This window comes from Vanessa tameamea, chromosome Z, assembly GCF_037043105.1.
Source record: "Vanessa tameamea isolate UH-Manoa-2023 chromosome Z, ilVanTame1 primary haplotype, whole genome shotgun sequence".
Classification (NCBI taxonomy): Eukaryota; Metazoa; Arthropoda; class Insecta; order Lepidoptera; family Nymphalidae; genus Vanessa; species Vanessa tameamea.
The window spans coordinates 15719307-15743722 of NC_087341.1; the positions used below are offsets into that span (position 1 = coordinate 15719307).

The 24416-nt window shown below is 32.7% G+C and overlaps 4 protein-coding genes across 7 annotated transcripts in view; 2 read left to right on the top strand and 2 right to left on the bottom strand.

Moving 5' to 3' along the window:
* Window positions 1-6201, top strand: part of LOC113404101 (protein cycle) — a 97140-nt gene extending 90939 nt beyond the window's left edge. For all 4 annotated transcript variants that reach the window (XM_026644862.2, XM_026644861.2, XM_064220539.1 and 1 more), the window contains 6 exons: window positions 1514-1747; window positions 2192-2411; window positions 2796-2999; window positions 3305-3417; window positions 4609-4763; window positions 5478-6201. In XM_026644862.2, coding sequence (XP_026500647.2) covers window positions 1514-1747; window positions 2192-2411; window positions 2796-2999; window positions 3305-3417; window positions 4609-4763; window positions 5478-5759 — 1208 coding nt within the window. In that variant the 3' untranslated portion in view covers window positions 5760-6201. The remainder of the gene's footprint in view (window positions 1-1513; window positions 1748-2191; window positions 2412-2795; window positions 3000-3304; window positions 3418-4608; window positions 4764-5477) is intronic.
* A 4292-nt stretch (window positions 6202-10493) lies between these two features.
* On the bottom strand, window positions 10494-13364 carry LOC113404137 (OCIA domain-containing protein 1-like). Its single transcript, XM_026644916.2, has 6 exons — window positions 13187-13364; window positions 12994-13120; window positions 12317-12491; window positions 11754-11896; window positions 11473-11581; window positions 10494-11158 (listed from the first exon to the last, which is right to left on the bottom strand). Exons 1-6 carry the CDS (start codon window positions 13253-13255, stop codon window positions 11065-11067), a joined length of 717 nt encoding a protein of 238 aa, XP_026500701.1. The 5' UTR covers window positions 13256-13364; the 3' UTR covers window positions 10494-11064.
* A 502-nt stretch (window positions 13365-13866) lies between these two features.
* On the bottom strand, window positions 13867-14954 carry LOC113404097 (OCIA domain-containing protein 1-like). Its single transcript, XM_026644858.2, has 3 exons — window positions 14743-14954; window positions 14416-14542; window positions 13867-14260 (listed from the first exon to the last, which is right to left on the bottom strand). The coding sequence occupies exons 1-3, from the start codon at window positions 14839-14841 to the stop codon at window positions 14064-14066; spliced, it is 423 nt and encodes a 140-aa protein (XP_026500643.1). The 5' UTR covers window positions 14842-14954; the 3' UTR covers window positions 13867-14063.
* A 215-nt stretch (window positions 14955-15169) lies between these two features.
* Window positions 15170-16995, top strand: LOC135194657 (uncharacterized). The gene is made up of 3 exons (XM_064220396.1): window positions 15170-15458; window positions 15544-16161; window positions 16378-16995. The coding sequence occupies exons 1-3, from the start codon at window positions 15257-15259 to the stop codon at window positions 16986-16988; spliced, it is 1431 nt and encodes a 476-aa protein (XP_064076466.1). The 5' UTR covers window positions 15170-15256; the 3' UTR covers window positions 16989-16995.
* The last annotated feature ends 7421 nt before the right edge of the window (window positions 16996-24416 follow it).

Genomic DNA, 24416 nt, shown 5'->3' on the forward strand with positions numbered 1-24416 from the left:
ACCGAAATTTTATCAATACATTATTTATTTATAGTTTCCGTATACCTAATATAAATTTCCTAAATTAATTAGTTATTTCATATAGTTTTCATCGTCATAAATCAAATTCATTATTTCATCATGAATGAATGCTTACGAATGGTGATAGTAATTGTCATGACAGGTTATTGTGCGCACTCAATAACGGTCCTCTATAGGAGATTCCTCAACCATTTTGTGTTTGCGTTCTTTTAAAATATGTTTGTGTGTGTAAATTATTTGAATGTGTATCGATTTTATACATTTGCCTCTGTAGTGGTTATTTAGGCGGGAAAAGGCGGCGACGCTTGGACTCATACTAATACGCAATTATATATATTACCTATATTCACTTGGTAATTGAAAATTCGCTTTGTGCAAACCCGTCTGGGTAGGTACTGCCCAGTCATCAGATATTCTGCCGCCAAGCAGCAGTACTTGGTATTGTTGTGTTCCGGTTTGAAGGGTGACTGAGCCAGTGTAACTACAGGCACAAGGGACATAACATCTTAGTTCCCAAGGTTGGTGGCGCATTGTATGGTAATATTTCTAACAGCGCCAATGTCTATGGGCGGTGGTGACCACTTAACATCAGGTGGCCATTTGCCAGGCTGCCTACCTATTATGTTAAAAAAAAAATCTATGCCCCATTCCAATCAAATAAAGATAAACAACCCTTATATTTACATATTCAATGCGATTTGCTCATACATACATACATACATACATATAACGAATCGTTCTTGATTAGTATATTTTTAGATACGACACGACACTATTTCACGTCATTACTAATATCCACTTTAATTTTTCTTCCAAAGTTCCGATAATAACTTCGCTGACACGTACACCATTTTTTCTCAAATCCATAATGAATATCATAGACTAATTATTCAAGATCTCGACCAATCACATCGCTTCAATTGATGTCAAATATTTACTTGTCTTTAATTCACTCGTGGTTGAAAGACTATAGTTATATTGTGATACTGTTTGCACCCGATAGGTATTTTCTAAGCATCTTAAATATTTTCGTCATTGTCATCATCATTTTATCCTTTTATCCTCTGTTGTACATAAACCTTTCACTCTCCTTGACAGCTCGCTTCCAGTCGTTGCCAGCTCCTTTAGGTATATATACACCACCTACATATTTTATAATATATATATATATATATATATATATATATTCCAATCCAAAAAAATGATTTATAGTTTGTTATGATCAATGTTTACCTTGATGATGTTATAATAGTAACAAATAAAAGGAGTTATTTAACCAATTGAATTTATATCGTTCACGTAATCTTCGTAATTGTGTCGTAAAATAATATTGAATAATGATTTAGTAATACTTGTTAATATTATAAAACATCAAGATACGCCTTGTTAATAAAACAAATATAATTTATGATTTCTTAAAAGATATTTAAATATAACATAGAACGTATAATTTCTATAGGTACGTATATTAATTTAAGCCTTCTTTGTTTAGCGATGTTACCAGTAAAGGCGGACGTAGTGGCTGGAGCATCACGTCTCTGTCCCGGCGCTCGACGCTCCTTTTTCTGTCGTATAAAGTGTCGTATGTCCAACAACCAAGGCAGCAGCACCGTTACCAACACGACGTGCCCGCAACCGAACCAAGTTAAGGAAGAGAGCGAAACCAACGCCAAAATGAGGAAGAAACAAGCTCATGAGAAGAAGTACTGCGTCGTGCAGTGTACAGGTATTTTGTTTATTATTTAAAGCACTTTATAATCATTTTTCTTTTTTCAGCAATAGGCTTATATAAAATAAATGTCCGTCAACTGTGGGCTCTTAAGCTTAGAAAATGTACGATCACCTGGCAAAGATGTGTCGGGTAGAAAGGCTAGTGGACCAGTGGAAATGCAGGCTTAGTCTTCTTAGATCATACTGAATTTCATGGTTTATATTATGCTTATATTACGCTTATGGACAGTAGTTTATTTGATTACTTACAATATGGTGACCATTTTTAAGTAGAAATGATGATCGTGTTGAATGGTGGCGAGGAAGATAGCAATTTATTCCGATTGAATTTCTAATGCTAAGACCGCATATTTTCTAATGTAGGGTCGGTAATTGGGTCGAGTTTAGAAATTAGAAGATTAAGGTGTTTATTAATCTATATTTAAATTTTCCACTTCAGGTTATCTTAAGTCGTGGGCACCAGCAGAAATGTCGGAAGCTGGTAATGCGGCGGACGGCAATCCGGATGACGGGGACGCTTGCAACTTGTCCTGCCTCGTCGCTGTCGGCCGAGCGTTAACAGATCTCACGCCTCAGGCGCCGCCCGCGCCCTACACCCGCTACGTGCAGTACATATCGAGGCACGCTACCGACGGGAAGTTCCTGTTCGTCGATCAAAGGTGATAAATACTTCGATTTGTTTAAAAATCGTCCGTTTGTAATGAAACTTTTGCCCGCGAAAATTCCTGGCACAAAAAATTTGGTTTTTTTTTTCTTTGTATGTTCGTTTCGTGCAAAGCCAGCACGGGTAGCTCATTATCAATCATTATCATCAAAATGTAATCTATTTATAAGAAAATAATGTTTTTTTTTTCTAAAGATCGCAAAATAAGTACAGGTACAATTCCTTCTCCGCGTGACATAAGTCAATATTACTGAACGTAACGAATACGAATGTGAAATAAAACTTTGTATAAGTATCCTGGAACGGAACAAATGTGTTTAGCAGTATTTATTTTCACTTCTTACGTTATGCTTGTATTTAATTTATAATATTTTTTCAGGGTGACACTGGCGTTGGGTTTTCTGCCTCAAGAGCTTCTAGGCACAAGTCTATATGAATACATTAGCGCAGCAGAACTTGGTGCGGTCGCTCGCACCCATAAATCCGCACTTCTGAGGCGTGACGCTTTACGGACACCGCCATATTGTTTCCGGCGTAAAGATGGTACATATGCAAGAATCCAGACTCACTTCAAGCCTTTCAGGTAAACTATTATATATTTTTTAATAATCAACTTACAATTACATATAAATTTCCATTGCGGTGGCCATTCTCAAGGGATACTAGAAAACCATCAGCCACTATGTAAATACCGAGAACTACTCCGAAAACATGTCAAAATAAATTATCTACTTGTACCATATGGAACTTTAAAAAGACAACAAAATTAGGCAAAGACCTTTCCAATGATACTAACATTAACAAGGTTATAAAACCTCCTATAAATAAACTGGAGAAAAAAAATCTCATTCTCTTAATAATTAACCGATACAATGACTTCGTTTCCAGGAATCCATGGACAAAAGACGTCGAGTGCCTCGTCGCTAATAACACATTGGTGACAGACGAGCAAGTGCAACCCCTACTAGAGGACTGCAGTTTCTTCGACATATACAAGCACAGTACGTACAACAGTTAAACTATCGTTTGATTATACGCAGCAATTGTGCATATTGAAGTACTACGATTTAATGTTTAACTTGTACCCCAAATTTATATAGTCATCAACTGCTACTTTTGGGTAATGAAGCATTAATTTTCCTTTTTAAAATTAAATTACCTTTTTGTCGCTTTGCTGTTCTCCCTTTCTATTGATAATATCATATGAATTCCTGGCTTCACTCTCTTGTCCCATGTATTTTTGGTCAGCACGGTTTGTTATAACAAAGGCTTGGAACGGAATTTGACAAAGATCAGGTGGGCATTGAGTTATTTTTTTTGGGGTACGCTGTTGCAGTTGAGTTGTTTTTAAAAGATTCTTCTTCCACGCTGCTCCAATTCAGCCTGGTGAAACGTGTGACATTATTTTGTATATCTCTTGCACATTTTCTCATGATCAGTGGTAATATTTTTAATTCATGTCAATATATATATATATAAACAGATAGATGGACGAAGACACTAAGATATTGAACATTTTATCGTTCCATTATACATGTGTGTGTGGTGAATAGGATAATTCTACCACTAACTATTCAAAGAGGCACGCGTTAGGTGCTATATATCCGGATTCGATCTAGTCATTCGCTTTGAAAAATGTAATGCAATTTACTATTTCCATATTAGTGTAATTCTAATTTAAGTTACAGTATGTTTTAAGAAATAAGTTCATATTTAATTATATTATAATTGAAATGCAACTAATTAAGTTGATATCAAATCTTTTTTAAATGCCAAGTATGAAGCCTTGAATATAATCGCCTCATTGTTCTGTTTTTGCGGGACTATATATACAAACAAACATAAAAAATACACGGGACAAATCCTAGCGGGACTCATGGCTGTATTAATTTTGTGGCCATTATTGTATTTCGTCAACATCGACGATTTGGCACTATAATATATATGTAAATGCAAATCAATGATCTACTACTACTGGTGGTTAATTGTTTGTTCGATTTTTAATTATTTTTTTTTTTTTAATTCTTGTTTCGTATGCAGTTCACCACATTTTTATTTTATTTAACAGTGTTATTGTTATTTTTATTTTTTTACTGCACATAACGACGTATGTAAGATCGACACCTTTGGTCCATACGTTCGTTTATTTGCAGGCGAGCCATTTTGGGACCAACTTCATAGTACGCTTTCAGAAGCTGATGTCGAAATGCAGCGGTTGATAGACTCACAGATCGAGTCACACAAGATAGGCTCCACAATAGCCGAAGAGGCGCTCAGGAGATCGTCCTCGGACTATTCACCTGAGCTCTCGGCAGATCTATTGCAAGATACGGTGTTTACACCACAAGTATGAGATAAATTTATATATATGATTATAGTTTAGATTAACTCGTCGGTTAGTTGGAACGCACTAGGATATAATTGGCAATTCAGAGATGATAAGAAATAAATTATCTTCTAGAAGTCTTTCCAAGCAGGTAAAGTACAAAAAATCCAATAAAACGAATAAGGTCTTGCAGATGGAAACCTTTGACATTATGTTCACGACACTACCTGAAGATGACCATCAGCATGTGTTCCTCTGATAGCGTTTGGGTCTACCGCATAATTCTATTATCGAACGTCAGGTAATATAAATGAGTATCGAATTACGGATCAACATTTGTGTGATCCATCTCTTCTTCATAAATCATCATCGAATAAATCTCCAGGAAATTATAATTTTATTATAAATTGATAAGTTTCTAAAGACACGACTTTTTCTAACAAGGACAAATCGACAAGACATTATTGACTACCAGTTTCTAAAACTCTGGTCGAAGTCATATTAACTAATTTGATTGTAATGTGAACAGTCTTATTGGTCGAAGGAAACCGTTGATGCGATATCCGACCAATGAGCGTTCAGTATTTAATCGTAGTAGCAAAACTAACTTCTCCCATCGTTTTCAAAATTCGCTTCAAAACTTAAACTATGAAATGCTAGTATGTATATTTTAAGAGTGTATATTTAAAATAATATGTAGATACAACACAATATTCACTATCCAAATCTTTCTAGGGTTCGCTAGGCGATAACTTTCTGGGAGTCGATATATCAACTTACAACAACCAAGTACGGAACAACGTCCCGCTTAGCTCCGTCGGAGCTGAAGGATCACCCATACCAGAGGTGAATGGCTTATCTTCCACCAGTCCTCCATCAACATCCCCACCACTCCCGACTCTGGGTCTTGATGGTAATGGAGAAGCAGCTATGGCAGTCATAATGAGTTTACTAGAAGCCGATGCTGGACTAGGTGGTCCGGTCAACTTCTCCGGTCTACCTTGGCCGTTACCTTAAAAAATCACTCTTTCAAGAGTAATTTCCTAAGTCAATTTTTCGTTGATCTTTCTATCAGACAGCAATATTGTTTTAAGTTTTGATAATTACTCTAAACTTGATTATATTTTACTTATTTCTAATGTAAAACAGGCCTTAACTAATGAAATATCGTTACTCTTTCTCTTACAGTTAAATCTATCTCTTATGACTAGTTTCTGAAACGCCAATCAGTTAGATCAATTAATTTGACTTTAAACAGAATGGTCATTGGTCGAAGTTAACTGGGAACGCAATAGACGACCAATGAGAGTACAGTATTTAGTCAGATTACTTCATTTAACTTCAGACATTGGCAGTTTGTCTATAATGTTATATTAATTGGACCAAATTGTTTATTTGTTAAGGTCGTTTTACATTTATTTTGCACATCGCATGGCCGATACAATTTTTAAAATGTTTATACGACCTTTTAACTTAAACTTTAACTAAAATATATATGTAAAAATTGATTTATAAATGTTTCTTAAATTAAATAATCTGTGACGGTCATGCGATGTGCTGTTATTTTTAAAATTATAATATATGTATATATATATTAAGTTAACCTTTTTGGATATCCAAAATTGATAATTTAAAAAATTTACGTCTGTCAACAGATTTTTATATTTAACTATTCTATATACAATGTATTTCTATACGGATATATTTTTTCTCTCCCCTAAGACTTATCAAGCTTTACAAGTAAAAAGTCCAAATTTAAAATTTAAAATAAAATTTTTCATATACTATTTATGATCATTTTTGAATTGTGTAATGGGTACATCACTAAAGTTTTACTCTTTTTATTTTATGCTGGTGTAACACCAAGATGAGCTTAAAACTAAAAAATTATAAATTAAATATATTTATAAATTTAAAAAAACAAACAATGTTTTTTATCATAGCTCATGGAAAAAAAAATCAATGTTTTATGATTTAAATTTTTAGTTATGACATCTATATCACTTTCTTATAAACAATCAATATTTGCTATTAAAACGTCCATTGTATTAATAAATTATTATATTTTAAACTTCTGTGATTTAGAACCGGCACTAAGACTCGATAAATCTGTATTTAATATTTCTATTTTATATTACATTATTTCATAAAATAAAAATCTATTATACCGTATTATACTAAATATTTTAGTTACTACATTATGAAAAATTATTGGATCAAGAATTTTACATAACTGACTCAGAATGTTTCTTTACGTGCACATTTTCTTCGAAAGTTGTAACTAAAGCTTTAATAATTATGATATGAGTAAAATACATTGAAATTCAAAAACATTTCGCTTAGTATTGGTACTATTCTAATATATTTATGAAATATAATTATTTTAGTTTTTTTTTTTTGATTAATATAAATATATAATACTTTCGTATTTGATTTAATCAAATTTTAGTATCATAATAATTATAACAGTTAATGTAAAAGTTAAAAAAAAAACAATAATTTATGCACTTAAGATAACAGCCATTCTACATTAAGTTTTATGTACCGTATAATAATATAATTTTATGATCTGTAACAGCGTTGCAGAACTCTCGATAGTTTGACTATCGATAGTTGACCTCGAAAACTATTCAGGATATCGATAGTACTATCGGTAGTATCGTTTGATCAATACTATCGATTGCTCATGGCGAGCTATAGATACTATCGATAGTATTGACACGTGACAACACTATCGATAGACTATTGATACTATCGCTAACACTTTAACTATCGACAGTCTATCGATAGTTATCGATAGTGGACTATCGATATGCAACACTACTGTAGTTTGTATTATCCATTTAAAAAAAAAACGTTTTGTTTATAATAATACTTAAACTTTGAGAATTACGAGTAAATTATATATGTTTGTACGAATATATTTGATTTACAGTAAAAATATATTTGTTCATATTAGTTTCTTATTCTAAGACGTGGAAGCATTATATTATTTTGTAGATTCGAAATGAAATTATAACATGTGGTTGTCCCAATTAATGTTGTGTATTTAATGTTCATAAATGTTAGTAGGAGTAAGTGTCGCACTAATTCTTAGCAATTTTATGTAATCTGTTCGTTTGCTGTGTTACTTAAATTATATCTGACTTTGACGTACCTATTAAGTTCTTAACTATTTCAAAAACATAACCTTAATTTTTTTTCAACCTAAACAAACTCATATTTAAAAAGGTATGGTATTTAATTTGTATATCTCGGACATATTGCTGACTATAATGTAAAATATACTGTATTTAGTTACAAATTTTTACATAACTCTGTTCTATAATTAACAATTAAAATCAAATATGCATGTGTTGTCTTTTAAAAAGTTGTGACTAGGAATACAAAGTTTTCGGTTTGCCATAACTTTTGTAACTAATCAGCTTGTTTTATTTTAATTGTATATTCCTCGGATTATAAAACAAAAGATGGAGCGCGTGAAAAGTAAAATTTGGGATCCGCATATGAACGTGTTGCTCTACAGCGCTGTAAAATTATGCGTATGCGTGTCAGACATTCCCACTCAAACCGAATTGTTGATGCCTGATGGAAGCTAGTCGTTATCTTCTTATTTGCTATGGTGGCCGAAATATAGAGTTCCGCGCGCTCTTTCTGCCTTTTGTTTTATAATCTGAGGTATGCCCGTTCAATGTTAAGGCCTCTAAGCCTCTACATTCGCGTGGGAACCGACGGCGTAGCTGGATTGTAGATCGATCTCACGCACTTTTCGAGTATTCTCGCAAACCTGCGAGAGTAGAAAAGCGAAAGGGTCTTACCGCGGTGCGAAACGTGCTTCGCTTTTGCACCGGCCACCCTCGCAAAAATATAATTGACACAATAGTTTGCACGTCCTTTGTTGCTGAGCAAAACAGGGTGCGAACTGCTCTACATTCATGGATCGCGGGTTTGAACGGGAATGTGAAGAGGCCTTTTAGTAAATGTTATATTAAAGTAAATTAAATTGCGACATTATGTCTTCGATTAATTTTATGTGTAATTATGGGTATTTAGTAAGATATAAATTATAATTATGTTTTATTATGTTTAACAAAATAATGCTACATAAATGTAGCTATCAGAAATTAATCATGATTTATTCAAACTTTACTTTTTTTTTTATCAATTGATTATCACATCTATAATGATAATAATCAATACAAAACAATATTTAATTAAAAAAGTAAAGTGTGAATAATATCCGAATTAAACATTAAGACATGCAACTTGCATGTATAATTAACTTTTTTATTATTAAAAATGTTGAATAATATTATGATCATCCCATGGTATATTATTTTCTAGTTATATGAAATATAAATTTATTTGTATGAGGAAAGATTGTAAACAGCTTCATTTAGTCAATTTATAAATGGTGATATAAATTTTGTTAAAATATTTTTTATAGATAGTAATGATTATTTTTATTTTATAGATGAATACAATATATTTTATTTTCTCGACTGATATTTTATGAATTTAATTTAAGTTCAATAAAAATAATAATTCTATTAATGCATATTTAACAATTTAATTTGCAAATATTTGAAAAAGATTATCTTTACAACTTTTTATGAAACATGTATGTAAAAAAATATTTTCTTGTTTTAGTTATATTCATATTTTTCATGAGTAAACTTTTTATAAGGTTGTTTTTAAAAGATGCATTATTAAATTATTGATTATGTCCTTACAATTGGACCATGTTCTTCACTTATGATCCAACCCACAGAGACTAATAAAATTTATTATTTTTTTTTAAATAATATACTTAACATTATAGTTCTATACATATAAAGTTTAACAAGGTTTGTGTCTTCTGTGGCTTGAATCACTTTTGCACAACAGCCTGTCTGTTCTGTTCTGGATTTAATTCCTTAAAAATTGTTTACCTTACCACACTGCAATTTTGTTAATAATAAGAATATTTTATTACTATAATCTCGTTTACTTCAATAGTTAAATTAATACAAATAAAACTGTCGCTGTCCCTTTGACAGTTTTATTTGCATTAATTGGATTCCCTGGCTCTGAGAACATGGTCCAATTGATCTATTTGATTCTTAAAACATCACATTTTTAGGGATCATGTGTGAATGCTTTAATTTGATTGCAATATTGTTTTATTTGTTCAAGTTAGGGGATGGTCATAGAGTGTAGTCATGTTATATAGTTGTATTTGTTACTTGAATTTTCTGTTTAGTTTATTTTTTACTGTAGTAAAGTGTTTCAAAATATGTTTGATTTAAGCTGTGCATTTCATTTAAAAATTCCCCTCGTAAAATAACTGCCATAAGATTGAATGCAATGCTAAGTATATATTCAAATTATTATGTTGCAGAAGCGAATGTTACTTTATATAGATAATCAATAATAACTGGCTAAATGTGCTTTAACTTTATAAAAAATTACCTATAGCACCAATGTGGGATGAATTAAAAAAAGAAGCCTAAGCCCTTCTATGAGACTATATCCATTGCATTTATAAAATCAGTATTGGATCAGATTATGGAATTAATATTTCCAATTTAATAACACAACTAAATCATATTATAACTAATGTGCGGTAACATAAAAAATATGATAATAATTTACAGTTTTAATAGTTTTGCTTGTTTGTACATAATACATAATAATAGAAACAAGTTTCTAGTATAACAGCTGAGTAAGATATTACAGGACCTTACAGGTTACAAATAAAAACACCAAAAGTAAACCCTTATCTACTTTATTGCCTTACATCCACATTTCTAACCTAAAAACAATATGACGCTGTAGCAATGCAAGAACATTAGATTGTAAACATTGTTATCAATATATTGTTTTATTTGACCAATAACTTAGTACACTTAAAAATTGTATATTTAATATCAGTCTATGAAAATATTTACATAAAACATTGTAGACAATTTTACTATTAACGGTTGCATATTATAAAGGCACAAAATGGCTGTGATAAAGCCGCCACAGCAGTGAGATATAACATTTATAAATATTTTAATGTGCAATAATTACATAATAAAAATATTTGTTTTATTATTGCTGTCAATAAAGCAACCGATGACAGAACACTTCATCCAATCAAAAATGGCTATGGTACGACTAGCAAAGGAAATACTTCATATCGATTTTAATCTCCTATTGTAAAACTTTAATACTAATGTTTGCAAGCCACTTACTAATCGTTTCGGTCATATTATGTAACAGTCGTTTTAAGAAAATTCTTAAAGATACTACATTACTAGCAATGCACTTGTATGTTTAAAATTCAGGATAATAGGAATTATTCCATAGTATCACCATATTTGTTGGTAGAGGTAGATCGGGGTGGAGTCGGCTGAGCTCTGCTCACTGATGGTATTGTGTTTGGTTCCATTCTGGAGTTGTAAATAATGATTAAGCTTTTATATTTAACATACAACATTATTATCGCTTTTGAAAAACCATGAGTGTATTGCTTGAATGTGGAATTTTAATTTTGTTATATTAAGTATAATTTTGTGTATTCTAGTTTTATAAAGCTGAAAATTAACTTTATTGGATGACTACGACATACACCCACAGTAACTTTAAAATGATTAAATTGGGTTTTGTCATTTTAATTTTTTATTTTATTTAATTATATATATATGTACATATATTTATATGTATTCCTAATACTGTTTATTTTTTTAATAATTATTAATCTCACTTGTATGGGTCTTGACGGGAATCTGAGTACTCGGTGCGGTTTTTGCGACGAAGCTCATCATAGGACAAGACAGGCCTTGATGGTATGCTATCTGTGTGAGGGGTCGAACCTGAAATAAAAGATAAAGTTAATCATAAAATATTTTTGTACAGTAACATGAAACAATTTTTTTATGAGTTGTATTTAAAGTGTAAGTAGTGTCTTAATTAATGAGCAGATTTTACACTTAGTAAGTTAACACACTTGTAATAAAGGTATAAATTTTTTAAATAACTAATTACCTGAATCAGACCCTGGTCTAAACGAGTCATCATTGAAGAGTGGACGATCTGTATCGAGATCTAAGGAATTACCGGGGCCAGCATCTGAGTACACGTCGTCAGATGTAGCTCCAAACATGGTTGGAGCACGTTTCGTGGCTAACCTGTAAGATAAATAGTAATGAAATGCCTTCCAATTTATTTTACTATCGCAGACAAGCCAGTATGAGCCATTGGATGGTAAGCGTCACCTGTGCCTGTATACCTGATACTGCAAGGAGAAAATCTTTTATAAACAACTAACCTGATTTCTGGAAGGTGATTTTAGGAATGACATTAATTAGTTTAATTTTGCATCATTATTTAAAAAACTGACTGAAATATGTTGATTGTTTACTTGATATAAGTCCTTTCAAATGAAATGTTATTTAACAGCGGCAGCCAGACTAAAGAACTGACTGGAAAAAAATTATGCCACTATACTAATGCTTTTTGGTTTAATTAATGACTTTTCCCTTTGCAAGTAGTCCACATTTTAATTGGGAATAATCAATTTTATGCAAAAATAAAATCCAACTCCATACCCTGACCGTCCTTGCTTTTTTTCTCTTAACAGTTGTCCAATGTAACTGTTAGGTATTGCCATAAGCTTCTCAGCACAGGCTTGCTGGTAAGACAGTTTGCCGAGGAAATAGCCAACTATCACAGCCAATGTCACTTTGGGAATAGCACCAAAACGAGGGTTTGGCTTAAAAGTACCTGATTACAATAAATAAATATCACATGTTAATTAGTTAGGTTAAAGATACTTTTATAATTTATGGTGAAGCAAGAATAACCAGAATTTAATAAAGATTTGAATTTGTTTCACCACCAAGAATATTTAGTCCAACCAAATATATTAAAGTGCCAACTACTTGGAAGCTGTAATGATACTTGTCTTGTAATTGTTTACATTCACTAAGTCACCAAGCCTGTTACTCTAAATTATAGAATGATGTAATGGCAGAGTGAGCAAGGAATTCTTGCAGATTAATCTGGTTTACATATTATCAGATATAGAATTTTGATTACCAATAGAACCTTTGTACAAATATTTCAACCCTATGAGAAATATAGGATGTATAATATAATATAATTCTTACACATGACATTAAATAAATAAAATGTATCTGTTCATAAATAATAATTCTAAATTCTTGTATTTCATAAGCAGAAGAATTAAGAGACTGCAGAAATATTTATTTGTGTTAATCCTGACCTTTCTGTACACCGAAAAACGCCGTTAGACCGAATGCAGTACCCAAAGGCAAGGAACGTTGAAAGAAGCTTTCAGTATTGCATTCCTGGAGTACTCGTAGCTCGTCCTGCGAGAACTTGTACGGCCCCTGAACAATCACACTATTAAAACCAGGTCAAATGTTTACCGGGATACTTTGCGAACATAACCTTACCGGCGAAGCCTGCGGTACTCCAGGAGTAGTATTTCCATCGTCATATCCAAATAAATTTGTATCGGTCATATTTGTTTCAATAAACGCCGGCTTAATTTTCGCTCATATGATTATCCCAAAATATGATTTCGGAAGAAATGACAATTGATAAAAATAAATGTAATCTGACATTTGACAGAATTTTGACAATGGAAATTGATACGCCAATGATGTTGCAAACTTTTAAATATCTTCAAAATTATTGCAGAAATAAATAAAAATGAATTTCAATAAGATTAAAAATGAGTTGAAAGTTTAATTTGTTCACAGCATTATGGTACAGCTTATAAGATTAGTCGAGGTCAGAACTTTAGCGATAGATCATAACAGGTAATATATTTATCAAAATGTGGGGCAATGGTAATTGTTAAACTCTGAATAAAATGTATAAAAATATTTTATAGTAAGCTGATATTATATAATATTATGCTTGTCAAAATGCAGCTGTTCTCTTTCGCGGTATATTATTTTCCTCAGGAAAAAAGTTGCTCGTAATCCTTTGCGAGATTAAATTTTAATTGAATTGGAAAAAAAAATGTGATATTCAATTTATATAAAATATACTCCACGACGTTCTGCTAATAAGAAAAACGAAAACAACATACCATTATTGCATTTGGTCAGAATAAACTAAACTTGAATTGTTTTGTAATGTTTCTTTATTCAGGAATTAAATAAAATTACATCATCTATCCAAAACTAAATTTAGAATTAAATCAAAACTATAGTCCATTCAAAAGCTTTTCCCGATTTAGTGTAGTGATAGGTATATACATAACTAATCCCGAATTTAATCAAAATTGTAGTGTGACATGAAAAAAATGATGAATTTTCTAAACTATTTGGAATTCTTAGCCGGATTATTCTGTAAATAATATTGTCGCATAATTTTTCCAAGATTACTGTCGGCGGGTAGATGGCGAAGCTTTAAATCGCATTCAGAGATATACGATAAACGTCCAAAGGAATAACCAATGAAAGCTGCAAACATAACTTTTGGTGCAGCACCAAAATGCGGATTTCTTCTCAGGATACCTAGAACAAAACATTCACAGAAGTAAGAAAGAGGATAGAATGTCATATAACCAAATTATAAATTAAGAAATAAATAAACAAGTAACAAATTTCCTATTCTTACTTCTATGAAGTTTTTACTGCATATCTGCTAATATTTATAGAATTAATCTTACCATTTTTGACACCAGCATAAGTGATGGCAGCAAAAACAGAACTGAATGGTAAGCAGCGCTGATAGAAACTCTCTTTGTCACATTCTTCGAGTGCTTTGATTTCTTCCTGCGTAAACTCGTAATAGCGCTAAAACAAATAAATTCAATGATTACTTGGATGAACCGATACTGTTCATAAATATTTACTGAAAGACATTCTTCTTTTTAAATCATGGCTTCAACTTATACGAGTTCGAGTATAGTGGACCCGAAAATTAAATTCAAATAATTCTTCATGTTCAAGTTTATGATAGTATTTTTTTTATTGGTAAAAATATAAGTACTCACCAAGGGATGCGTTACGTTCCTTATAGGAGGACACGACCATTTAGCTTGAGCTTCATCGTTGCATTCCTCCTGTTTTTTATTTTTATCATTATCAACCATTAGGTACGGTTAAATCACTTCATTGTAATAAATAGAAAGGGTTTCATTTTCTTCTATAATATTTGTATAAAATCAAAATTTTTCATTTTCATAAATTTGTTTTGTATGCCAAATCCGAAACATCAAAACATATTTTTTTTTCAAGAGGTTTTGATAATTTAATTCAGCCAGCATTTTATATGTAAAGCACATATTTTTATTACGTGGCGTTATTGTTTTTCAAAATAGGTTACAGTCAAAACACAAATAAATAAGCCATAATCAATAAGTTTTTAAAATATTCAAAGGATGTTTGACATATTTATTTATGATCAAAGTTTAAATGTCAAATTTGTAGTCATATACCTATTATAATTATGTTGCGAATTTCAAGTATTTCACAGAATCGTACGATTAGATCGTAGATGCGGTAATAATGACAAAGCATTTAGTAGTCCTGTTGGCATATGTGGTTGCGTTGGAAGCCGCCCGCTATGGTGATTACACGGGGGTTCGGATGCCGCAATACAACATAGAATATGAAAACAAAGAACCGGCACCTTTATCAGATGAATATTCAGACCACTCACCTGATGCAGCGGCTTCTTTTGATTATAAGTATGAAGAAGAACCTCAAGGTTAGCGTACATTTTATACAACTATAACAACTATTTATAATATAAAAGTAATAACGACATAATTAATGTTTTGAACAACTTACAGAAAAAATCGGGACTACAGACGAAGATCAGCTATGGCAAAAGATGAGTAAAAAGAGGAAAAGGCCATTAAAAGTACCACGTGATAAAATAGAAATTGATGAAAGTGACCTCGACACTATTCCCAAGTTTAAACCGAACCATCGTTTCCCTAAGCACCGGACCCGTATCAAAGACTTACACAATGAAAATGACAGGCGACTTTTTAAATATCATCGAAGTCGTAACGATGAAATCGAGGATTTAGATATTAAAGACGAGCATAAAATAAATAAGTATCGATCGAAAAACGATAATAGAATAGATTTAAAGAATTTTGATTTTAGAGTTACGACAAGGAGAATAGCAAGAAGAAAACCACGTGACAGAACAATAAATCGTGAAGTATTAGAAAGAGATGACCCACCAGATTTTCGAGTAATGGAAAACGAAGAGGATCCGGTAGATAATGATTATGATAAAGTAAAACGTCTACAGACGACGATGGAAAGGCCTCGTGGACCTATTCCTGGTTTGATTAAAAGTAATCTAAAGAACTTACAAGAATATGATGAGTATTATGATATGAAAAGAGTCAATAGCATAAAAAATAAGTTACCAAGCATCTTTCGCCAGACTAAAGGTAATTAACACCAATTTTATTATTTATTTTTAAAATCATTACATTTAAATCTAATTCTTATATTATTAAAAAAAAAATACCTTTATCACTTGCTACAATTTATTCATATATTTTCTTGTATTAATTACCTTATCGTGTTTGGTGTTTTATATTCAAGAAAAAAACTTCGCCATGCTTCAGAAACGGTTAGGTAATAGTAAGTTTGTGTGTGCTCAGCATCAACAATCATCACGGAGCCACCGAGTACTCGCCAATTCCAAGATTTAAGTTACCGACGTGCTAACATACCTGCAAAGCTCGAGACCGAGGTTGTAACCGCAGCCATACTGACTGACTCAATAGCAACGCCAAATTTAGCCGAGATAACGTTGCAAGCAATAGCATCACCAGAATCACCTATTTCGATGAGTTCCACGGATTTATCTTTGGCGGAGAAGTCTAGGCTGTCCATCCTCAAAAAGGCCCAAAGAAAGGATAACTTAGGAAATATAACGCGGACTACAAAGCCCCCGGTTCTTATGCAGGTGACGCAGCAGATGAACACATTGGTGATGGTTGAACATCCGAAGAAAGATGTATTATTTCGCGCCCGTGCAGTTTTTGATGACTCACCTGAAAGAATCGCTCGTGCAAAGACTTTAATGCGTCGCAAATTGGTCTCTGGAGCAAGGAGAATCGAAGACCTGATTGATAATTGGGACGAGATGGTTTGTGATTATATTGATGTGTCTCTATTGGACAATGGCGATGTACATCACGTGTCCTTCGATCTTAAAATAATCTTGCTAAGTGTAATTATCTGTTTAATTAGTAAAGATCTTGTTTAAATAAATAATGTTGATTCACATAAAACGTGTTAATTGTGCACAAGTATGTTTTCCTACTCAGAATATAAACAGTAGTAACTGTAATTACTTAGGACATATTTTCCTTAGCATAAATAAAATAAATTTATATAAAAATAATCTACAAATACATAAAAAGGGAATTATCATGATCACGGTATAAGGGCTATTATTTGTAGAAGATTAATATGCTGTACCAAAATTACAGTTATTACTTTGAAAATTTTTAAAGTTTTGAACTAAATCATCCGAGACATTGGTTGACGATTAATCTAACTGAAAATTGTGTAATGTTATTTGATTTGATATATTAGTCCAAAAACAAAGAATATATTTAATACAACAAGTAGAAATATAAAAAATAGTTTATGTATCCTGGAATTGTAAGCTAAAGACAGCATAGTAACACAACTTCTCTGTTATTATGTAGACACATCTGCTTTTAGCAAAACACACCTAGCTGCTGAAGGAGAACTTTTAGAACATGGTGGTTGATACTATTTTTCTGGAAGGTACGACGTTATGAGCCAAGTAAGATCAAGAGATGATTTCGCAGTCAAGTCAGAATTCATCAAAACTAAAATAACTTTCTAACTAAACTATGTGTATCACGAGCTCAGGAGGAAAAAATCTAGTATTCGTTCATTTTAACGACAGAGCGGGAGTGATGATTTTTCGACTTAACCGAGTGTTTTGGGTAGATATAAAATTGGAAATTTGAACAGAACCGGACACCAATTACTTAAATAAAATAATATATAATCTCTCCATTACCGATACATTTTTTCCAATTGCCATCTAAGTATAAATCGATTTGGATGCATCCGCGGTTAAAGCACTGGCATCATATGGATTACTATTGATATACCTAAGTAAGTATTGATGTTTGATAACTTTTATATTCTAAACTGTTCGGTACAAGATTTTACCGTTTACCGATTGTAGTGATGTATTAAGACTGATGATGCTGATGTCGGAAATATAGAAATGCCACAATTACGTTTGTATCGGTATGTTATCCGTATTCCAGAGGACAGCGCAAAACTGATTTTATTTTCAAAACTATTGGATAGTATGCGTAAAAGAGGCCGCCTGGGTCACAGATAAAAAGACGTTCTAGCATTTAAAAAGAAGCCAAGATCTTTTTGCTATCGGAAGATAAAAATAAACAACGACCTGAATGAATACTAAACATCTTCTTAATTTGGAAAGGAAGAGTGATTATTTAAATGCCAGGAGATAACACACAGTTATGGACATGACTGGCGTGTTATATACCCAAAATTGTAACGGTTTGTTTTCACATAAATCCAATATAGGTCAAAGACCAGAGGACCGAAGCTATGAATATAATTACATATAAGAAATTCATGGCTGCTTTGCTCGAAAGATTATTTAATACAATTTTTTAAATATTTTTTGACTAAACATAAATCTAATTTAGAAGTCAAAGAAATATTTTATATGATAACCTTTTAACGTAGGTAGTTTGTAAGCCTTTAATCTATGTTCATTGTTCATATAATATTATATTAATAAGTATTCACGACTAAATAGTGATGAAATACGTTTTAAAATATTTTTTAGACAATTATATCGCTTATTAATACTTCAATGTCATTTTGCGTTGTATGTTAATTCAATTTATGAAATTATTTCGAACAGAAATTCAGTCATGTTTGACGGAAGGCATTCAATTCACTTCAACCCTTTGTCATAGATATTCAGAATTAGTTTTCATTTTAATGGTATTATAGCCTACTGTTTAAAATTTACTGTTAATATTGTTATGCAGATAATCGAAAAAACACTATTATTACAAACAAAATAAGTAGTTGAAGCGTTTTATTTTAATCTCACTAGATTAAAGATTTTAAAATAACATCGAAATAATTATTCAACATGTCGTGAGTATCTTTGGATACGTTTGTCGTAATAAGACTAGAAATAAAATTGCTTTGGCTTTCTTTATGGGAATGACAGCTTTGAGTGCCCTCAAAGCTATTCAAATCAGAGTACCAATTACGATTTGCCGGACGAAGATCGAATATTATACCTAGATGTAATTACGTTTGCCAATAAAAAAAAACAGTCAGCTCGTTCGATGTATTACGTCGATCTAGTCATTTTCCGATTTTTTATATTATTAACAAGAACATAGAGTTATTTTAATATATTACCAATATTATAAATGCGATGGTTTTTATGGATGGATATTTGTTATTTAATCGCACCACGGCTGAATTAATTATGGTACTTTTAATCTCTGGCCTCACACATGGTCGAAGTCACGGGCAGAAGCTCCGCGTACTCCCATGTAGGTTTGCCAGGTCGCCAAACCTAATATCCGGACAGACCAGTAAGTTTGGCCAGACATTTGGGTAAAAACGCCGGACAGCGGACACCCTACATTATTAAAGATGTTGTGTTCCAATATTAATGGATAAGATAAAAAAATTGTTTGTAAAATCAAGCTTTTCTGATTATTACCTAATTTTTTAATGAAATATAAATAAAATCGAATGTATCTCGTTTGCGAAATAAATAACTATAATGTAAAAAGCCTAATAAAAGCTGGACAAGCCAGACATCGTTTATTTTGGCCGGACACGCAATCAAAAAGCCTAACTATGTCCGGCTTTATCCGGACGCCTGGCAACCCTATTCCCAAGTGAGTAGAGAATGGCGGGGCAGATAGCATAAGAGAGCTTCATGCCAACTGCCGTCACGACATACGAAGCGGTTGTACTCTTTAGGTGGGACAATTTATATGTTTCATATAAAAAAAAATGATGACGCAAAAGGTTCGATGTCTATGGTTGACAAACGACGATCTAATTATATCTACGTTCAAGAAGGACTTGTCATATTATTATATTTTGGTGAAATCCACAAATACATTGTCTGAAAAGTAATATCAATGATAAATAATTTTGCATGAATCACGCTCAATTCTTTCGGTATACGTATTTCGCATTTAATATAATATAATCCGTTTTTAAAGTTGATCAAAGACGTCGTACAAAAGAGGAAGGTTTGTAAGCTTGCAAGCTTACAATGCTTCTAATGTTTTTTTACAATGTTGCCACACTTTATTAGTAATTTTCTTTTATACTATATAAAATCAGATGGCTTATTTATGTGAAATAAAGTTAAAATATCTGGATCACATACATTTAATTTGAACTTTTATTAATTTAAGAAATAAGTTGTTTATTTTACAGAAGTTATTACTGTCGCAAGTGTGGCTGAAAGAGAACTGAAGGCTCTTTTAGGACATCGACAAAGAAAAGAAGTATCCTCCTCTCACATCACAGGCGCCCTTCCATCGACGTTCCCTCCCAATGCAGTGATTCCGGCCTTTGACGACGAGTGGACAAACTTCATACGAAACAATTCACCAATATTTAAACATATGATGATTGTTATTGTGATCACTTTAATAAATAGTTTCATATATTATGGACATTTTGATTGTTATTCTGAATTAATCGACAAATTATTTTCTTAACATAAATTTATAGGTGAGATATATTATTTAGTAGAACGATCATAATTTTCTAGTATGTTCGCTTGCAGTCAATTATCTATAGTAATATTTTAAATGCAAAAGTAAGCTTGAACTCCAAAGAAGGAGACAGGCTACTTTTTTACTTTTATGGTTAACACCTAAAACGCGAGCGAAAAACTAAAATATAAATACCGACAAACGCTCATACGTTACCGGCCTAGAAGGCACCTGTATTCGGCATATCCCCTTTGGAAGGACACGATGAAGGTGTCCAAGGGCGACGGTGACCGCTTATCATCTGATGGACCTTCCGCTCGTCTGCCATCTATATTTATACTTAAAAAAAAATGTGTCGAGTTCCGCGCTTGTGTCTGTATAGGCATAACCGAGCAGCCAAAATGTTTTACCAGAAGTTTGTTCTAATGTACGGTCTCCTGGACGAGAGATCTCTGTACTACAAACTTCAACATTTATATTTACACCCGAGTATCACAGAGTCTGGCTCTATTGGGAGTGGCCCATCACGGAAACAAAAATTTTGACAAATAAATATTACATTGGTTATTACCATACTCAGTTAGCTTCAGCTTACCATCTGAGGCACCTGGAGTTCCGTAGTAATTTGCTTGTAGCCAAGATTTAAAAAGCGGTGCTAAAAAGCGGTGTAAATAAATAATTGAAACGAAATAACTGCTTCCTTGCATTGCATAAGACATATTTACGTTTTTTTTTAAATATTAGAATGAAATTAATGAATTATCAAAATTTAAATATATTTGGAATTTAATTATAGTAAGTATTTTATTGCACTAAGAATGATCTAGTGGCTTTGCGCAATCGGGAACTTTCTGTTATCAGCTTCAGCACCTTTAGTTCTCATGTCAATGATTTCCTCAAAATAAATTACTGGAACCCCAATTTATATCCCGATAATATAAACAGGTGTTTTTAATTATAAGTATATAAGTAATATGCCTAGGCTGTGATATGTTATATTATACAGGAAGGTAATTTGACAAATCTAAAAGTAAGATATATCGACTATTCCTGGTTGCAATTACACGTCTAAAATTTAACTTGCTGCATTAGGTCGACGACAGTAAATAATAATAATAATGTTTATTTCATCAATAACCAACACAGTACAATAACATCACAAAGGTTGACTTCTTCTTTTGAGTGCCATGAGCTCCCGCGCCAGAAGAAGTCGCTCTTCCTTAACACACTCATACTTTAATTTAAAGTTATAAGATGAAACAAGCTAAGAATTACAAAATACTAATGAAAATATTTAATGGTAGTAACGCGCGCGTGTGTGTTGTCTCTCTGTGTGTGTGTGTGTGTTTGTGTGAGTACGTATGTAAATTTCGCGTTAAATGTTCATGTGTAAATGGCTAACTATATAGATATCCAATTCAATTTACAAAAGATGAAAACACGGCAGGGACGTTAAATAGAATCATGAACGGTGATTATCAAAGAGAATCCGGACTAGAATAATTACTGTTGCCTATTAGAGTGCAATGGTTTGCGCCTCGTCGATAATAGTCAAGCATTGTACAACGGGTGAGGCGGTCCCCATGTCCCCATCATAGACAGGCTGTTCGAATACCATCGAGACATGGTAAAAAATCCATTCAGCACAATTAAAATTGTGAAGTTTTGATACTGTCTGGAATTCTGAAGAAATACTTTCAGTACAAATTTGTTTATGTAAAAGATGGACTTATCCATCTTCTCGACATGTCTAGCAAGTCGCTTTTTGCTTTCCGTGTGCTTAAATCTTCTAAGCTACTCAACGGATTTTAAAGCAATTTTCATCAAAAGCATGCATATTGTAAAATAGAATGTTGTAAATAGAACGTCGATAATTTCAGCTTCCTTACGTTACGATGTAAATTAAAAAAAACAAAATGTTTAATCAGTGCTATTAAAATATTTTATTAAAATTAGTGGTACCATCCCTGTCACCGCATTATAATTCCAATTCACCTTTTGCTATAACGGTTAACACGACCAGTTCTAGCCGATCTTATTACGTATTGTTTTCAACCAGACAAGTGGGTAAGAGCTCGTTATACCCACCGCTGGGCTAATTTTCCGCTCGCTGGAGGTAATTTTCCTGTTAACGACACGGCACTTAATTCATAGAGTCACTCTAATACAAATTGGCTTAAGTGAACATGTGGATACATTTCATCTTTCCCATCGTGCAGCTCTTTCACTGCGGAGCGTAAGGCGAAATATTGAACCAAAAAAGACCTTCGCAAGTAACGGAGCGTTATTACAAAATGCAATTAAAACTTCTTCAAAAAACGAAGCGAAAGTCTTTGGATAGCAATGATTAATAAAAAACTCCTGTAACGTCCATTTTTTTAAAAACCTATCACGTATGACTTTTTTAAGGAATTACTATTATTAAATTCAATATCGCGGCGATAATTGTAATCGAATTGTAAATGGAAAAATTGTAAATAAAATCAAGTGCTTCAAGAAATACTTAAAACGCTGGATTTTACTAGATTTTTAATAAAACAGCGTTGATGTCATAAACCGGGGGCTAGCAGGCCTTTGAGGGATAAAAGGCAAGGCACAAATTCGGCCACATGGAGTACTGCTCTCACCTCTGGGCGGGTGCTCCCCAGTACCAGCTCCTTCCATTTGATCGTATCCAACGTAGAGCGGCTCGAATTATCGACGATCAAGCCCTTTCCGATCTGATCCTTTGGCTTTGCGTAGAGATGTTGGATCGCTCTGCATCTTCTACAGAATTTATCACGGGGAACGTTCCGCGGAATGTTCGGATTAATCCCGGCTGCTGAATTTCACTTTCGGACGTCTCGTCAAAAATCCAAATATCACCATCACCACCTAGATGTCCGAAAATCCACAACATCGCGATTTTTAAGACATTTTCTGCCTCGCACAACCACTCTGTGGAATCAGCTTTCGCCGGCGGTTTTTCCGAACCGATACGACTTGGGAACCTTCAAGAAAAGAGCGTACTCCTTTCTTAAAGGCCGGCAACGCATCTGCAAGCCCCCCGGTGTTGCAGATGTCCATGGGCGGTGGTAGTCACTTTCCATCAGGTGAGCCTCCTGCTCGTTTGTCACCTCTAACATAAAATAATAAATAAATACGTAGGCACTTTTCTTGAAGGTTTCTTTTTGAATATAAAACAATCATTTTAAACAAATATGAGCATCAAGGTAATCTCGCCATATATGAAATATTCAAATGAATTATTCTTGAAATAATTTACAATTAAACCAATTTTCATTATATATTGCAGACATCAATAAAAACATACAGTTACATAATACAAAATATTATATACATAACATAAATATAGTTATTTTATTATATGACATAAGCGAGATTCATGCCCTCACGGCATAAGAGTTGGTTTCACTTCCAACTTTAATTTACTTGGTGGTAGTGCTTTTTGCAAGCCCGTCTGGGTACGTACCACTTACTCATCGGATATTCTACCGCCAAACAGCAGTACTCAGTATTGTTGTGTACCGGTTTCAAGGGTGAATGAGCCACTGTAACTACCTATATTTCTCATTAAAATAAACAGTCCGGCTTTAATTTGTATTTGAACGATTCGAACACAATTATTTTGTTAATGTAGAGTTTTTGTACTTCTTCTTTGTGAGCTCGTAGATTTTTCTCTTCGTCAAACATATTAGTGAAAAAAAAATTATTTTATACACAATCCTCTGTTTGTAGTAATATTATTTTTTATCTTTTCTAATATTAATTAGAATTACATTACCGAGTTTTTCATGTAATTCGTTTGAATGTATTCTGTCACCGTTAAACTACTTGTTAAATAGTTAAATACGTGTTCAAAGTTCCTCTCCGAAAGTTTAAGTTAGCGCGTAAATACCCAC

Excerpts from the sequence above, each read along its gene's own strand:
- LOC113404137 (XM_026644916.2), bottom strand. The coding sequence starts at position 13,255 with ATGACCGATACAAATTTATTTGGATATGACGATGGAAATACTACTCCT. Across the intron at positions 12,492-12,993 it reads GTTTTTCGGTGTACAGAAAG|GTACTTTTAAGCCAAACCCT; the intron begins GTCAGGATTAAC and ends TATTGTAATCAG. Across the intron at positions 11,582-11,753 it reads TAGACCAGGGTCTGATTCAG|GTTCGACCCCTCACACAGAT; the intron begins GTAATTAGTTAT and ends CTTTTATTTCAG.
- LOC113404097 (XM_026644858.2), bottom strand. The coding sequence starts at position 14,841 with ATGGTTGATAATGATAAAAATAAAAAACAGGAGGAATGCAACGATGAA. Across the intron at positions 14,543-14,742 it reads GGAACGTAACGCATCCCTTG|CGCTATTACGAGTTTACGCA; the intron begins GTGAGTACTTAT and ends TATTTGTTTTAG. Across the intron at positions 14,261-14,415 it reads TTATGCTGGTGTCAAAAATG|GTATCCTGAGAAGAAATCCG; the intron begins GTAAGATTAATT and ends GTTTTGTTCTAG.
- LOC135194657 (XM_064220396.1), top strand. The coding sequence starts at position 15,257 with ATGACAAAGCATTTAGTAGTCCTGTTGGCATATGTGGTTGCGTTGGAA. Across the intron at positions 15,459-15,543 it reads GTATGAAGAAGAACCTCAAG|AAAAAATCGGGACTACAGAC; the intron begins GTTAGCGTACAT and ends AACAACTTACAG. Across the intron at positions 16,162-16,377 it reads CATCTTTCGCCAGACTAAAG|CATCAACAATCATCACGGAG; the intron begins GTAATTAACACC and ends GTGTGTGCTCAG.